Source organism: Protopterus annectens, chromosome 13.part0, assembly GCF_019279795.1.
Source record: "Protopterus annectens isolate FY-2018-M chromosome 13.part0, PAN1.0, whole genome shotgun sequence".
NCBI lineage: Eukaryota > Metazoa > Chordata > Ceratodontiformes > Protopteridae > Protopterus > Protopterus annectens.
The window spans coordinates 224,233,283-224,249,958 of NC_056747.1; the positions used below are offsets into that span (position 1 = coordinate 224,233,283).

The 16,676-nt window shown below is 39.6% G+C and overlaps 1 protein-coding gene across 3 annotated transcripts in view; it reads left to right on the forward strand.

The window, feature by feature from the left end:
• Positions 1-319: 319 nt before the first annotated feature.
• Positions 320-16,676, forward strand: part of PALM (paralemmin) — a 610,021-nt gene continuing 593,664 nt past the window's right edge. The window contains exon 1 of one of the 3 annotated variants that reach the window (XM_044053763.1): positions 320-611. In XM_044053763.1, coding sequence (XP_043909698.1) covers positions 607-611 — 5 coding nt within the window. In that variant the 5' untranslated portion in view covers positions 320-606. The remainder of the gene's footprint in view (positions 612-16,676) is intronic. The other 2 variants (XM_044053762.1, XM_044053759.1) reach the window with 2 other exon arrangements.

Here is a 16,676-nt window from a genome sequence, read left to right on the forward strand (position 1 = left end):
TACTCGGCTAGGCTGAAAAAAATTATCTGATTTGAAGTGAGCTTGTGTTACCAGACATGAGGATATTTCTCACATTATAACATGTCGTGTTTCTCATCCTCCCTCCGTTTGAGTGTTTCTATATCTCTTCTCTGTAACAGAATGCTGAGACGTGCTGTTTCTCCATAGATGTTCTGTCAGAAGAGGGGGCAGGGAACAGAATTGAAGACTGATTCAAGATGCAATGTGGCAGTTCACCACTAGGGGCTGAGTGCAAACACAAGCTAGTCATAGCATCACAGTACATGAAGCTTAGGACAATAGGAATGAAAGCTGGGATGCTACACAGCTAAGTGTTTTTTCTCTCTCTCTCTCTCTCTCTCTCACACACACACTCACAAACACACACACATCCTCACTCTCTCTTCCCTCTCTCTCTGCCTTTCTGCACACACGCTCTGTATTACCACAACAGTGAGGCTGCATACAGAGGACAAACCCACCAGGAAAGCTAATTTCAGAAGCAGGACTGAAGTCTGCCTTTTCCCTTATCCCTCCCCACGCCTTTATTCTGGACATTACTGGCTACTGAGGAACTCTTGACAGGAACAAGGTTGCACAGCATCAATGGAGTAAGTGCAGACCCTCTTCTTCATTTTTTCCTACCAGTGAAGCCAGGGTTGTTAATGATGGTGAAAAGGGGCTTTAGTCATTAGCTTTTATTTCTCTTGCAGCTGAGAGAAACAGATTATGCTACTGTGCATGGACTTTCTGTTTTAAATGTGCTCCCACTCACAGCCATGTGCTTTTTAAACATAGGTGCTTGGCAGAATCAGTGTTGCAATGGAAGGGTGGCATCCTCGTGTGTGTGTGTGTGTGTGTGTGTGTGTGTGTGTGTGTGTGTGTGTGTGTGTGTGTGTGTGTGTGTGCATGAAAATGCTGTGCTGTAATTACAAAATGGGAGGGGTGGGTTGGGGGGCATGGATAAACATGGCTGATTTTGTTTAAGGTACTGACAGTTATAGCTTATAGTGAATAATGAAAAATGATGCAGCAGTAACCATAATATCATAGTGGTGGGTGGTCTGATGCACAGTGTGGGCTGATGACAATGCTGAAATCTACTTAAGCATTCAGAGCATAAGTACACTGTTTGTGGATGAAAAATATGGAAAGCATCAGGAATGTGTTTGTGGACTGCTGTTGGATCACCATTGGCTATCCCTTTCAACTGATATGATAATACTGGCAAGTATGTTAACTGTTTTGTAGATGACAGATCTGCTAATCGTATAGCAAAAGTAAAATATGCACTGCCTTGGATGAACATGGGTGTGTGTATGTATGTGTGTGTGTGTATATATATATATATATTATAAATGTGTGTATATATGTATAAAAATGTGCATGCCTACAGACACACCCATTTATATATGACAGGCATGCACACATGCATATATCCTTATGCATATTCATAAATACAAATGTACATGTCACATTCTTTTATGTAGAAAATACACAGTACATGTATGAATGTAAAACAAAACAAGCACCAGATATGAATATGTGTACATATACCTAGGTTCCTCTACAGGTAGTTGGTGAAAACTAACTTCTTGGATCCCATTTCCTTAGTGTTTCCTTTTCCTGACCGTATTTGCTATTACAATAAACTGCAATATTGTAGTTTATGCAGCCACTGATTTTTTTTTTTTTTCCCAGCCGGATGTTTTTCCTTTCCTCGTTGTTATATCTAAGTAAGATGAGAGTGAAGATGAAGTCCCCATGGGAAGTGTAAAGGCCTTGTCCCCTGCAACAAATTTTGTTGTGTGCAGTAAGATGGTTCTAGAATATGTTTTGCTCAGTTAGGGTGGTAATGGTCTGTATTTCATAGTGGAACCTATGTAGTAGGTATGATATGTATATGAACATATGCAGGCAGTGTTTGTTACAAACATTTAAATAAAATGTATGTGGATGTGCAAGCAGACAAACATCTTGATTAGATATGATGCACATTTATACAGAGAGCTGTAGATGTACACCTTTCAGGCTTCTTGCATAAACTCAGATGTTCATAATTAGATATAGCTCTGCAGATATGCATGCATGTAAACTTGTGTACATGTGCACACATACATATGTGAATAAATGCACAGACAAAGCATACATTATGTGTATAGACTTGGATACTTAAAACACAAAGTACAGTTGTATGTGAATACACAAGAACATGAATTATGCATGTATAAAGACACATACACACAGAAATTGTACGCAGTCTTCACTGAATGTACAAGACAATGCCTATCTCTGCCATGACTATCAATCCCTTATCTTTGGAAAATATACTCTGGTGCATCCTCAGAATGGTTTTAATGTTGAAGAGTACGTAGTTGGTTGGGAAGGGGGCGTGGAATCCTTGAGTGGAACTTATTGCAGCGTTGTATAATGGGGACTTTTTTGTGATCTGAAAGGTACTTTTCTGCATTTTTGGTGAATTCAAAGGGAAAGTGTTCTACTAATAACACACACAAACCTAGGTCATTCTTCAGAAAGTTTGTTACAATGTTGCTGTATTTGGTAGTTATGATGCTGTTATGCTGAGGGTGGAGTTTAGGCATAATTTGATAACCAATGAGAGGAAATATTGTATACCACTCAGGACAGTTGGAAATACCTTGCCTCCCACCAAACTGTTTGTTTTAAGCAGCACAGTGCAAGGAGTGCATCTTAGAAGCACTGCAGTTCTAGTATATAGCATGAACAAAATAACCTATGTGAGTCTGCATTGGTAACCTGTCATCTTGTAGTGTAACAAGGTACTGGAGTAAGTGAAATACTGGTTCTGACCACCTATAAAGGCCGAGGATAATTAGCCTGTTAGTGCATTGTTTGTTTCTTCTGGTATGACCAAAGAGCTGCAGTATATTTTTGTTTGTTTGTGTCTTTCGGCTTTTCCCAGTTAGGGGTCACCACAGCGGAACTCCAGTCTGCTAATGATTGGCAGTAGATTTTTTACGTGCCGAGTTTGCCAGCCCTGACGCACAACCTTCAACGAAGGTACGCCCATTCACGCATGTCTCCACACAGAAGACGCTCTAGCTGAGAATCGAATGGCACAATGTCTTGCTGTGAGGCGACAATGCTACCGCAGCACCACCATACTACTTGAAGTAATTATCTGGCTTAAATCTCATGATACCATAGTTAAATTGATACAACCAGAATGCTGCAGTGTACGGCTTGATGTAGTATTGCAGTTTAAATCTTGTAGTACTATAATATAAAACTAATACTGGAGTCAATTGTTTACCTTTAGAGCCTTGAACTCAGAAAGTATATTACCATTCTGAGTATGATAAGTTAAGGTATCCCCACTGGTTTAGATTAGCTCTGTGCACCTATATGCGTGATCAGCATTACATTGATTGGTTTTAAAGGCTATTTACAGGCAAAATTTGCCTGCTGTCTCATCAGGGGCTGGTATCAAGGGCTGGTAGACTGATTTACTGATTGATTATAGGTTAATGTCAAGAACTGAACATGCAGTCATGTGGTACAAATCAATCTTTTTAGCCAGTATTGCAAAAAACCCATACAAATCAGCTGAGCCAAGTCACTGAAGGCAAGAATAGTTTCTGCAGCGTGTAGGCCTGAATAAACTGCTAGGACCAGAAAAAACAAACATTATTAGACCTTCAGAGGAGGCAAAGATTCACCAAACATTTGATGTGTGAAACTGGATGTGATGCTCGAATCTTAGTTATACAAATTTCAGGTTAAGGTACTATCATCAGTTCATCTTAGACTGGTTTGGGCAGTACAGTAAGGTGGCAAAATCTTCTTCTTTATTGTAGCCAGTAGTAGAATAAAGTAAACCCCAAAAGAATGTATCCTTTTATTGCTGTATTTCCACCTTAAATAAGGACTATAAGATGTATTGTTTTCACCTTATTCCAGAAGGATCTGGTATGCTTTTTTGCCAGGCTTATAGGGCCACAGTTGAAGTCTGTTACTGTCCAGCACTGTCTTATCTTTGTAGAAAAAAAATGTATACTGTCAGATGGCACCAGAAGGGACTAGACATCATGGGGTAGCAATTACAATGATTGACAACTGAAGATCCAATTACTTAGATAGATAGATAGATACTGAAGCTTTTTTAATCTATCTATCTATCTATCTATCTGTCTGTCTGTCTGTCTGTCTATGTTAACAATTTGTTAATTGGGTAAATTCACTGTTCCCAAGTGTTTGATCTTCTTCAGATGTGACTCAGGAGCAGTGTGGTTAAATCATTTGTTCAGAGTATCAGAGCTGGAAAATGGAAATTGAAAGAATTGAACCCAGTACCATGGACTACATGAATTGGCTCATTAACAGCTAAGAGCCTTAATCCTCTACACTAACTATAGACAACTGTTTTCAGCAGTCATGAAAAATAGGATTTCTGCCAGGATTGGCATTTATTTCATAGAAGGTATACTTTTGCCTCCTACATAGTTCCCACACAACACTGAGATAGTTAATGAAAGAAAATTCCAAACCAGTAGAATGGCTTGATCAGATGAGCTGTTCGGAAATGGAAAGGGCCCAGGACGACTCTACTTCTCTTGCAGCAGTTAATTAACAGGATGGTGAGCAGAACGTCCATTTTTAAATTATAAATACAGGCGACTTCATCTGTAATATTGATGGCTAGACTGCAGCAAATTGGTCAGAACCAACAGTCTTCAGTGGCTGTGGATTTGTTACCACAGATACAAAAGAAAATACTGAAATACCCAAACCCATATCTCAGCACATTTACAAAACAGTTGTTAAAATGTATGTGTGGTGAGTAAGAGAGAGAGTTTTATAATTGTTAGATGTGAAGATGATTGTGCTCGCTTTTCTCCACAGCAAGTTGCTGTTCGTATCAGACAAGATTATAAGTTATTGGCAAGAAACAGGCCTGAGACACCTTGCTCATCCACTTTCTGCTTATGAGTTTCTGATGGTGGGAACTATATGCAAGCAGTTTTGTATTCTAATTTCTCAACATTCAGGTGTGCCATAACTTGGGAAAAATTATGCCAAAGCCTTCTGTTCTAGTTGCTACACAACAACAAGCAATGGCCAGAGAAGTGTCATGCCATCTGGTTACTATTTTGTAAGATTCTGGGGGGTATTACACAGGAAAATGGACAACTTAGGCAGAGTTACGGACAAGGAAATAGTGGAAGTAACCGGGGATCAATGGTGGGAATATGGAAATCCACAGAGAATATTCCTGTACCTCAATCATATTAGTAAAGATCTACGATTCATTCACTGTTTGCTGGAGGGACTGTGGTGACCTTAAACCAGTCATTTCATGTGCATTGTGCAGTTATCCTAAGCATACCTCTCAACCATCCAGATTTTTGCCTCAAAATTTCTGTTCCTCATAAAATGTGTGGTTTTCTTGCAAATCACTCTGATATTGTGAGGAAAGTAATCACTAAATAATGACATAGATTTGAATTTTAGACTTTATATCTTTAGAAAATGCAGTTTAACATAAACCTAGTTGTTCTAGCTACTTTCTAAGTTTATAAGAACACTATTTAAAATCTGTCCCAATTTTTGGGTCTTTGCATCCCCATTAGGTCAGGCTTTGTCCAGATTTCTTGGGCAAAGAGGTTGAGAGGTATGATGCTAAGATCAGATGACCTGCCATTGTAGAGGGTAAAATACATTTCTGGTATATGGCAAGGGCTCAAAACAGGAGATGTGAAACATAATAGAGACATTACAGCACAGTCTACACTCTTTATCCTTGGGGAGGAAGAAGGAAAATAAATGACAGAGGATTAATTTAAAGTGGCAAAGGAGGAGGCAGTAATATTAACAGGAGACTTTAATATGTCAACTTCTAACAGTAATTGCATCTAAAGAACAGATCACTACTCACTTCAGTGACTATGCACAGACAGCTGGTACTGTTCTGGCAGCTATCTTGTGTTTGCCGTCTTGTGTTTCTGGCATCCATCTTGTGTTGGTAGGGGCCTATCTCCTCTGTTAGTGAGAGTAGCAGGCCAGCCTGGACCTTGTCTGGCACAAGCTGTTTGGTAAAGAAAGCAGGGACTAGCAGGATTGGCCAGATTTCTGTATTACTAGAATGTTCTATTTTTTGTGGTATTTAAACTCCGCATTTGAGCTGGTTTGGGCTTGTTTGCATGTCACGCACCACAGCTGTACTGTTTAACCCTTTGTAAGGTATTCCAGCTACAAATTTTCTCTTAGTAGCACTTGTGTGATCATCTAGTAGTGCTACTCTTAGACCTTCCACTCCTTACCCTCTTAGCTCTCTCTCTGGCCTCTCTCCGTCTGATTCTGACAAATATGGATGGACAATTTCCTATGCTTTCTCCCACCAGTCTGGTTGATATGGGCATCCTAAGACAGTGTAGCAACTGCCTCATGTACTTGGACAACCCTCTACTGCAACCACCTAGGAAAACAATTTGTGAGAGATGCAATTACATTAAGAACCTAGAGTCTATGCTCTCTCCTCACAAGCCAGTATATCTGGTACTGAGAAGGTTGTCAACACAAACACCACACCTCAAACACCACCCACACCTACACAACACACACGCTTATATGTGGAGGTCTTCAACAAAAACTTATCCAAACAAAAGAGACCTCGGAGGCTAAAACACACATGAACTCCACTACACACCACACATAATGCACACACATGTGTCTCACAGCCACTAAGGCCTAAACCAAAACCCAACATATTAATCATAGGAGGCTCCACTTGTGAGACACAGATGTGCCTCACACCAGGCTGAATAAGGAGAAAGTCAGTTGTTTGTCAGGTGCCAGAATTTACCATATCACAAATGCACTCAAGACCCTAAAAAACAGGTACTGTTATGACCCTGTCATAGTCCATGTTGGCATGAATGACTTGAGATGTACCTCCCTGGACTATATGAAGAGAGACATGATCGAGCTCTCTGAATATGTGTCCCAGCCAGGTATGTTCCTAGCCTTAAGCAGCATTCTACCATCACCCAGAATGCCTCAATACAAACAGAAAATGATTGACTTTTTAACAACTGGCTTAGTTTCTGGTGACATTAAAAGGGAATCCAGTACCTGGCAGACTGGGAAGACATGATTGACAAATCACGATTCTTTGCCAGAGATGGCCTGCATCTTATCTCCCTTGGGCTTTAGTCTTCTGGCAAAGGCTCTTGCTCCCCTATAGTGCCTTTTTTAGGCAATGCCATGAGGTCAAAACTACCAACATGAAAATTTCATCAAAATGCAAATTTAAGGTCATGCTCCTAAACGCTAGGAGTCCCTACATGAAACTGCGCTCATTGCAAACATTCTTAACCCTGGAAGATGCTGACATTTGTGCAGTCACAAACCTGGTTCAAAGCTGCAGATAGCACCCCAGCCATACCAGGTTACTCATCCTATCATTCTTTCAGACCCCAAACTGTGGGCAGAAAAGCAAAAGGAGGTGGAGTTGCAATATATATAAAAGATGCACCCCTCTAGGCTGGTCAAAATTATGATGCACAGGAGACACTCCAGGTGCAGTTAACTATTGACAAGACCCCTATTCAAATCATAGCTAGCTACAGGCCCCCAACTTTGACTCGGGATGCCCACTCCACCTATCTAGACTTCTTCAAATCCATCCAGATTCAACCCTTGACCCTGATCTTGGGCAACTTTAACTATTCAACCATAGACTGGAAAAACTACTCTTGCAAAAACACAAATGGCCAGAGAATCCTTTATTTTCGTCAAAGCATATGTGTTGGACTATCTGGCTGACACCCTCACAAGATGTGAAAATATCTTGGACTTGGTAATAACCAATACAAGTAACCACTGTAGCATCCCTACAGTGTCATCCTCCCTGGTAAGATCCGACCACATAGTGGTCACTTTTGAAGTCACTATCTCACCCCCCCCCCCCCCAGCAAGGGAAAAATAAAAAAAAACTTCTCCAAGCTGATTACAACATCCTGAGGGAAGGTATGAACAGCTTCACAGCCTCCTCCCCTCCACAGGAACTGCCACATATGTTCAAAACTACACGAAAGTTCTATACGTGCATTTGTATAGCTGCATGGAATCAGGAATACCCGAGAGGACAAAGTCATCCTCAGAGTAAACCTATCTGGTGGACATATGCAATAAAATAGTCTATAATACAAAAAAATTGTTGTCCAGGACCAAGAAAGACAGGGTGTCTAATTGGAAGCAATCTCTCCTAAGCTTGAACAAGCAAATAAGAGCACTAGTGAAATCCTCCAAAGCAAACAAAGTCCAAAGTGGCCACATCTACTAAAGGCAATCATAAGTTCTTCACATATATCTGTAATCTCAAAGGTAGCACTCTGATCGGCTCAGAACTGGTGGTCATTGATACCACATACACAAATGCTGTAGATATAGCTAACCTGCTGGCAGACAGATTCAGTGAAAACTTCACCACTCTGTACCCCATCAGTAAATCATGACATCCCCAGCACCTGCCCCCTTCTCTTATCTCTAGGAAACAAGTCATCACTGCCCTCTCAAAGGCAAAAAATACAGCCTCCATGGGACCCGATAACATCCCAGGCTGCATCCTACATGAACTCGGGCAAGAACTGGCAGCAGCATTAGGCACCCTATTCAACCAAAGCCTGAGTACCAGCTTCATCCCAGCCAAGTGGAGGACAGCCACTGTCATCCCTTTACACAAAAGTGGAGCATCTACCGATCCAGGAAGTTATAGACAGATCAGCCTAACTAACCTGATCTGCAAGGCCATGGAGTGGATTATCATGGACCGCATTAACAAGGACATTGGCAACCTTCAAACACTCAATTCCACACCCTAACTAACCTGATCTGCAAGGCCATGGAGTGGATTATCATGGACCTCCTTAACAAGGACATTGGCAACCTCCAAACACTCAATCCCACACAGTTTGGGTCATCATGGGGAGGTCATGCCTGTTAAATTTGGTTGACTTCTTTCAGACAGTCACTAAAGCCATGGACAAGGGGAAGATGGTGCACACTGCCTACCTTGACCTGGCCAAAGCCTTCGATACTATTCCCCAATCAAGTATAATAGTCACTCAACTAGTTATCAATCCATATGTTACCAGATGGGTAGCAAACTGGCTCACTGATAGAACCAGTCAAAATAGGGGAAGGCACGTCAAGCTGTAGACCTGTAATGAGCAGTATACCCCAGGGATTGGTCTTTGGGCCTGTGTTTGGGATATACTTTTCAGAGGTGCAGACCAAAACCAGTGGAGTATGGCTGACCAAGTCTGCAGATGACTGCAAGCTTGGTGTTGTCATCAATTGCCCTAGTGATGTGTACATCCTCCAGTAGGGTCTCACCTAAACAAATGACTGGTGCCAGAAACATGGCCTCAAACTGAATGCCAAAAAATGCATCATCATCCCCTTTGGGGGGAGAGTGACATGCCCACAAATTATCACATTAATAACAAGGTCTTAAGCATGCAATCAGTCGTGAGGGACATGGGCACCCAGGTTAAACGCAAACTGACTTCTGACCACTTTCTGTACAGAAAGCTTTCTACATGGCCCACCTCATTAGTAAGGGTATCTCATCCAGGGACAAGGAGGTCATAACATACCTGTATTCTTCCCTTTATAAGACCAATTATTGAGTACAATGCCCCTTTCAGCATGTACCTCACAAAGCACATGCAGCAGGTGGAGAGACCATAAAAGTTCCTCACCAGGAGAATCCAGGACCTTAAACATCTATCCTACACAGATAGGCTAAAGGCCCTGCCCCTCTACTCAGTCTCATACAGACTCCTCAGAGGTGACCTCTGTCTGGCATACAAAGCAATCTCAGACCCTGTCTTGATGGGACTGCTGCATATCCGCAAGTCAAACTCCACTTGAGTAAACCTCACACACAACCTCAACCTGCTCTGTGACATCAATAGGACTTGTTGGCAGGACAGATTTGTGCCCAAGAGACTCCCCCTTCTGTGGAATAGACTCCCTCTCCATGTCAGGCAGATTACTTCATTAACCCTTTTTAAGCGCAACCTGGATAACTAGACTGGGAACAAAATACACTTCTGGGATTCCACCTGTGTCCTTTCTGGACAGGGGCATTGAGTGCTGACTTGTTGGAACGTGGGCTAAATTCTTGGCTAGGCTGCCCTTGAGAGATTATGCCAGAGGGTTTAGCTTGTTTTCTAACACATGACTGGTCTATTTCTTGATTTTAGACCATCCATTGGACATTAGTTAACCTACTGGGGAATGTTCCTGTTTTATCTTATGTGGTTTCAGGTTGTTTCATTCTTCCACCTTAGGGTTTTGTTTCTATATCTTTAGTTCACATTACTTTGGTTTATTGGTTTACCCATTCATTTGTTTTGCTTAATGCTTGTCTAAGGGATTTATGATTTTGCATGGAATGCATATTGTAGTTGAGCAATGGCCTTTGTGTTAATTTTTTTTTGGTCCAATTTTTTGTATTATGGCATCTGTTGGCTAGACCCTAACCAATAAGGAATGTTTATAGCTTTGTTTCATGTCTAGTTTCTCTGTTTTATTTAATAAATGGGAAGCATTGACATTGGACATTTTTCTTAATTCTGGTTATTGACAATGAATGGCCTATTTCCATTAGCTTCGCAATGGTTATAATTCCCCTACTGTTTGAGCATACATATATTTCGAGTGGATCATCGTCCTACCATCGAGATTTATTATTATTGATATCAGATATGGGTGACCCTTATTGGCTGTTGTTCTAACCAATAAAGGATTAATGTTATTTGTACTGTTGCTGTTCCTTACTCGCATGTTATTTTATACTTAACTGTAATTTTTACACAATGCTAACTGCATTTTCTGCATCTAGACAACTGCAGCTTTTGTTATTTAACCTGTACGCTGTTCATGAAATGTTGATGTGTTTTTAGTAGGGATGAAAGACAAACAACTCATGCTACCTTAGTTTTGGCATTTTAGCGTTGAGTGATTTTATTATCGTGCATGTTCGAAGTGTTCAAATATCAGATACTGTTTATATTAAAGTTACTTTTAATGTAGATAGTGTTAGAACTAATATCTATTATATATCAAAAACCCGCAAAGTAAACTTGTAAAAAAACGTAAATAAAATAAAACAAGTAAATGTTGGCAGAAAACAGTTTTATTTAACACCATAAAAACAAAAAAACTTTGAAATCAGTAAGCACTTTCGTGGATAAACCACTTCTTCAGACCTTATAACAACTAATACACATCTATTATATATATTATAGACAATTAAATACAGACCAATAAAATCACATTTCACAATTCACATGTTAATCATTCATTAAAAAAGAAAGATCTCCTATTTTTAAGTCTAAGTCTTAGAGGCCCTGTCATTCAGGCCTCCCTCCTTGACTGCCTGCAACCTTAAAATCCAAGTTGGCTCTCTAGCTTCAGTACAGTTACAGATATCACTCCTCCTACCTTCATCTTTAACCAAATCAATAACAGCAAATTTAAAAACATGCTCACTAGACATATCTAAAACATGTTGTGGCAAAGAATTATTAGCATCACCCTGTCTAATATCTTTTATATGTTCCCTTATCCTTTATCCTTTCCATCAGAGAGCGATCCGTCTTCCCTACATAATATTTTTGGCAAACTTGACATTGTGCCAGATAAACTAGATGTCTAGACCTGCAGGTAGGCTTTACATTTAATTTATATTCTCTGCCCGTCCTAGGATGTATAAATGTACTTACAAAAATTACAACTCGTACATGGAATTGTACCTACTTTATTACCAACATTGCTCACTTTCTTTACTATAACATTCTCTTTAGTGTGCTGTTTAATGTGGGTTCTGTACCTATGAAAAGGGTTAATTTAATTGTGTGTATGTGTGTGTGTGTTTGTATGTGTGTGCATGTATGTGTATGTGTGTGTGTGTGTGTGTGTGTGTGTGTGTGTGTGTGTGTGTGTGTGTATATATATATATATATATATATATATATATATATATATATATATATATATAAACTTAGCCTCAGAATTTAGCCAACAAAAAGTGGTGGAGGCAGTGTTTTAATGTATTTCTGGCCAGTGTTCCTTGCTGATCATTTAGCCTATTCATTCTCCTTTCCAGTGATCATTCACACAGACAGAGAGACAAGGAACTATAATCCTAGCAGTTGTTGCAGATTTCTGATACCTGTCCTTTTCCCTGGTAGCCTGTCCTGTCCATATCAAGGATGGGATGTGTGTGCACTCCAAAAATGCCCTATCCATATCTGCCACATTACCTGGGACTTGTCCTGTGTGTTTTTTAAAGTCGCCCCTTTACAGTGTTGCACTTTCAAGCTGCAACAGTCTGGTTACCATCAGGTCTGTAAACAGTTCTCACTTTCACATTTTATACTGCCCTATGGGACTCTGTTAAATATACAAATTACACACAACAAGGAACTGATGATGTCACTTCAGAGAGGAGTAACCAAAACGCCCTGTGAAACTTCTACAAGGTGTAGACACAGGCAAGCAGGGACAGCTGACTGGCAGCATTAGATAAATGACCCACAGTGTTAGGCATGTCACATCCTCCTGTCTACCTAAAGTGGAGTATATCCTCACAATGTTTAGTGGTATGTAATCTATGAATCATACACTCCTATCTACAAATAACTTGTGTCATACTGGATACTAGGGAAGTTTTCATTCATGCCCACACCTTCATTTCACCAAGCTTGCAAAGTTATGCTGCGAAATATGTATAAAAAGCCAGAGACATGCCATCAGTCATCAGCAGAGATGTCCAGTATAGCAGAGAAGTATTGTATGTCAAGGCCAGTTGTTACTGGTTCACATGACGACAATTGCTGTGCAGTCATTCTTGCTGCAAATTCAGTTGAAACTTTGTATGGCTTGTATTGTATTATATGCTTCTACTCTGGTAAAAGATAAAAAAGGGAAATTTTTACTTTTTTTAAACTAAAGCTGTGGTAGCCCTTTTCTACCAGTAAATGCCCATCCTGACCTTTGCAGGCCAATTCTTCAGCATCTTCTGTTAGCTATTTTTACAAAATAAGCATTTCTACATGTAAGTAATGTTCGTGAAAGTCTATTTAGGATAACTGTGAAATTAATTTCATTTTTTTAAATGTAGAAGAATTGTGAAGTTCATTTTATGGAATTTTTCTACACCAGCTCTGTAACAATATGTCTCTGGAAATGAATGGAAATTTGTAGAGTTGAAGTTGTGTTTAGTACTTTGTTTTATTATTTACTGTATATTTTGAAGTTGATACTGTCTTGTACTTATGTTTTTGCAATGGAGATCACTGTGTTTTAGTTACAATTTGAACAGCAGTGTGCATTTTGCATTAACCACTGGTACTTTTCCAGAAGAGAGGTTGCACTGAAATAGCATCCCTGCTAGAAGCTGCAATGCATGATTGAGTGACTGAGGGGATTTATTCTACATTCAATTGCTGTATAAAGCAATACACATATATAGTATTTTGCACATACACATACTACTTTGGTTTCCTCAGAGTTCCTCTAAGGTATCTAAGGATCCACTCTGTTTGTCATGCCTCTAGCACATGGATATTATGAAATTATTAACCAAATTACGCAAACCAAAGTAACAGTCCACAGTGATTGAGGAGGATAGCAAAACAGGAACTGATAATGAGAAGGTCAGCTGGAGGGTAAAGCTGGTGGATGGATATGAGGTGATACAGCTCAACCTTGAATGAAGAGCGCTCATAAAATGGCATGCTAAGGTGCTCCCCGGATCCATGAATCTGCACCAGTGCAATGTTAACAGAAAAGTTCCAGCAATACACAATTTGGTGATGGCATGGACATTTGGATTCTTGTGTTCTTGAAGTTGTTCCATAGTTGATCAAAAAGTTAAGCAACATAAGAGTATAAACAGCAACATAAGAGTATAAACAGAGGTACACTAAAGTGCATGTTTCTGGACGAGTCAAAATAAAACTGATCTGAAACAACAAAGTTATCTGAGATGTTAGATGTTCCAAGATATGTATTTTTGAGGTAGTCATAAATACTGCAGATGTGTTCTTAGTGGAAGACATAGAAATCACAATTTTAATAAAACTGGGATTGTACAGCAGGCCTGCATATGCAGTGGGTTAGATGTTGGGCTTCCTTCCTCCTCTCTGGAAGTGACTTATCATCAGTTCCTTGTCGTATTTAATTTGTATATTAATGGAGTCCCATAGGACATGTTGTTTTTCAATACTCTACTGATGACTAAAGGAACTCCATTGATCTGCCTTCCTCAGACACCTAATGCTTCATGAGCCATGTGGCTTTAAGCTTATTCTGAGTTTTCACCATCAGTGGATTTATGTTTCTGCCATTTCTAGCATTCATCCGTATGTGTCATTCCAGTTCTAGTCATCACCATTCAGTTTCTGCATGAGAAAACACGGACGTAATGTGCAGACTTCTATATCATTTCTCCCCCAAAAAAGCCGTGAAACTATGAATTGACATTCCAGTTATTTTACATAATACATTTGTACCATTGTGACTTTATTTAGCATTATGCTTCTAGATTTGATGAAAGATGGAGCTATGGTTAATACTGCAAGTGATGTTTTTCCAAATAAGTAGCAAAGCATACCTTTCAACTGTACATACTTTCTCAAAATGTCCACATTTTGCCTCATATTTTGAGAGCGTTTTTCTTAAAATGTCTTTCTGGCAAACTGGTGGCAAATCATTAAAGAATGACATTAGAAAATAATGACAGACATTTGAGTTTCAGACTTCATCTATTTCATAAAATTCAAGCTAATGCAAAACCTCTTTTATTAACTTTTTAAGTTTATAAGCGCAATATTTAAAAATCATCCCTATTTTTGGGCCTTTGTCCCACTTTTATTTATGGCTTTGTCCAGATTTCTTGCTCTAACAGGTTGAGAGGTATGTAGCAGAGGGAGCGAGAGTTGAAAAATGTGGCTGAGGGTCTGTGTATAATGCTTATGATTCTGGATAAATGATGATAGCACACAGCTTGTAGTTTTTTTGTTTAGGTATTTATTTATCAAGTTAGCATATTCATATTTAAACATTTCATTTTCCAGTGTTCCTGGGAAGTAAGGGACATGATGATTTCATCAATTAAAACCTGCATGGGGGAAAGGGTAAACAGTGAAAAAGTAATGCCTGAGTCAGCATTCAAGAAAGTGTAAGGAGACCTGAAAGGAAAGGATAGCTGCGAAAGGACTTAAAAACATATAGGAAAAAATAGAGCATGAAAAATCATGGAATGAAAAAAAAATAGAATGTTGCAAAAATGAGAGCGGAGAAATCCCCACTTGTTTGTTCCTGAACCATCGTCTTTCTTCCCTGCCATGCTTGCCTTTTTACCTGACACATTATCCATTTCCTGAGCTCTGATCCAGCTTAAGGAATGGATGTGATCCCACCAGTAGGCAAAGTGCAATGGAAAGAGTGATGTAATCCAAAGACTTTGTTTACTTATGTGCCGAGGATGTATTGGGTGAACCTGTATGTCACCAACTTCATATGGAAGTCAGGTGGATGGATGGAAAGAAGGGAGGAAGTGAGAGACATAGTAAAATGTTCTCTGAGGCTCGCATCACAGGGTTGAAGCTACCCAGATGAAAGTTAGATGTGGAAATACCCACTGCACTTGCAAAAAGTGTGGTCATCCACAGGTAAGGGAATGGGTGAATCTATGCAGTTCAGAGTGTAAGGGGATCTGAGTGATTGTCCAGTACTTGCAGAAGAAAAAGAGCAAGTCCATCCTGTATTCACAAAGGGTGGAGTAGCATTTGATTGTCAGTTAGCATGACATCAAGCCCTTTTTTGAAGCCTGTTTGTCTCACCCATGTTTTCCTAAATGTAGATATAAAATGTTTTATCTTCCTTCTCAGACTTAGATCTTCTGATTTGTTTTCTCTGACACCTTCTGTTTCAGCTGATATGACTCCCATTTTCTGAGTGACCGCTTCTCTCTCTCTAACTTTTTCAGCCACCTCCCTTAAGACCAAGTTTTTTTTCCTTTTCTTTTACATTGCAGATAAGGCTAAAGCCTTGATATGTTGCATGTGTGACAGCAGTCTTGGTTCTTTTCTACTGTTTTTTCACCCCTCCCCCACCCAGTTTTTGTGTGCACTTTTTCATCTGAGCAAAGTTAGCCCGCCTGAATTCCAGTAGTATATATCACAGGATTGTGAAACATTTAAATATTATTGTGAACTATCATGGTGGCTAGTAATCTGAAAACTGTCCAATGGAAGGGACTAAATGCAATGGGGTAGAGCTCTATTGCAGCAGGTCAGTGTACCTGTGATCAAACGGATGACAATATTTACTTTTATTCTCAGACTGTCTCACTATGTACCCAATCTTTATAGCCACTTTACCTATGTATACCATATATGTCTGACTGGCATACCTCTCAGCTGTAAAGATTTTTGCAGAATGTCCAGATTTTTACCTCCTATTTTTGGTCCATTTTTTTATAAAATTGAGGTTTTCTGACAAACTATTGGCAAGTCATTAAGAAGGCAGAAAATAATGACAGACTTCATACCCTACAGAAAATTAATGCTAAAGCAAAACCTGTTCTATCAACATTCTAAGTTTGTAAGAACAAT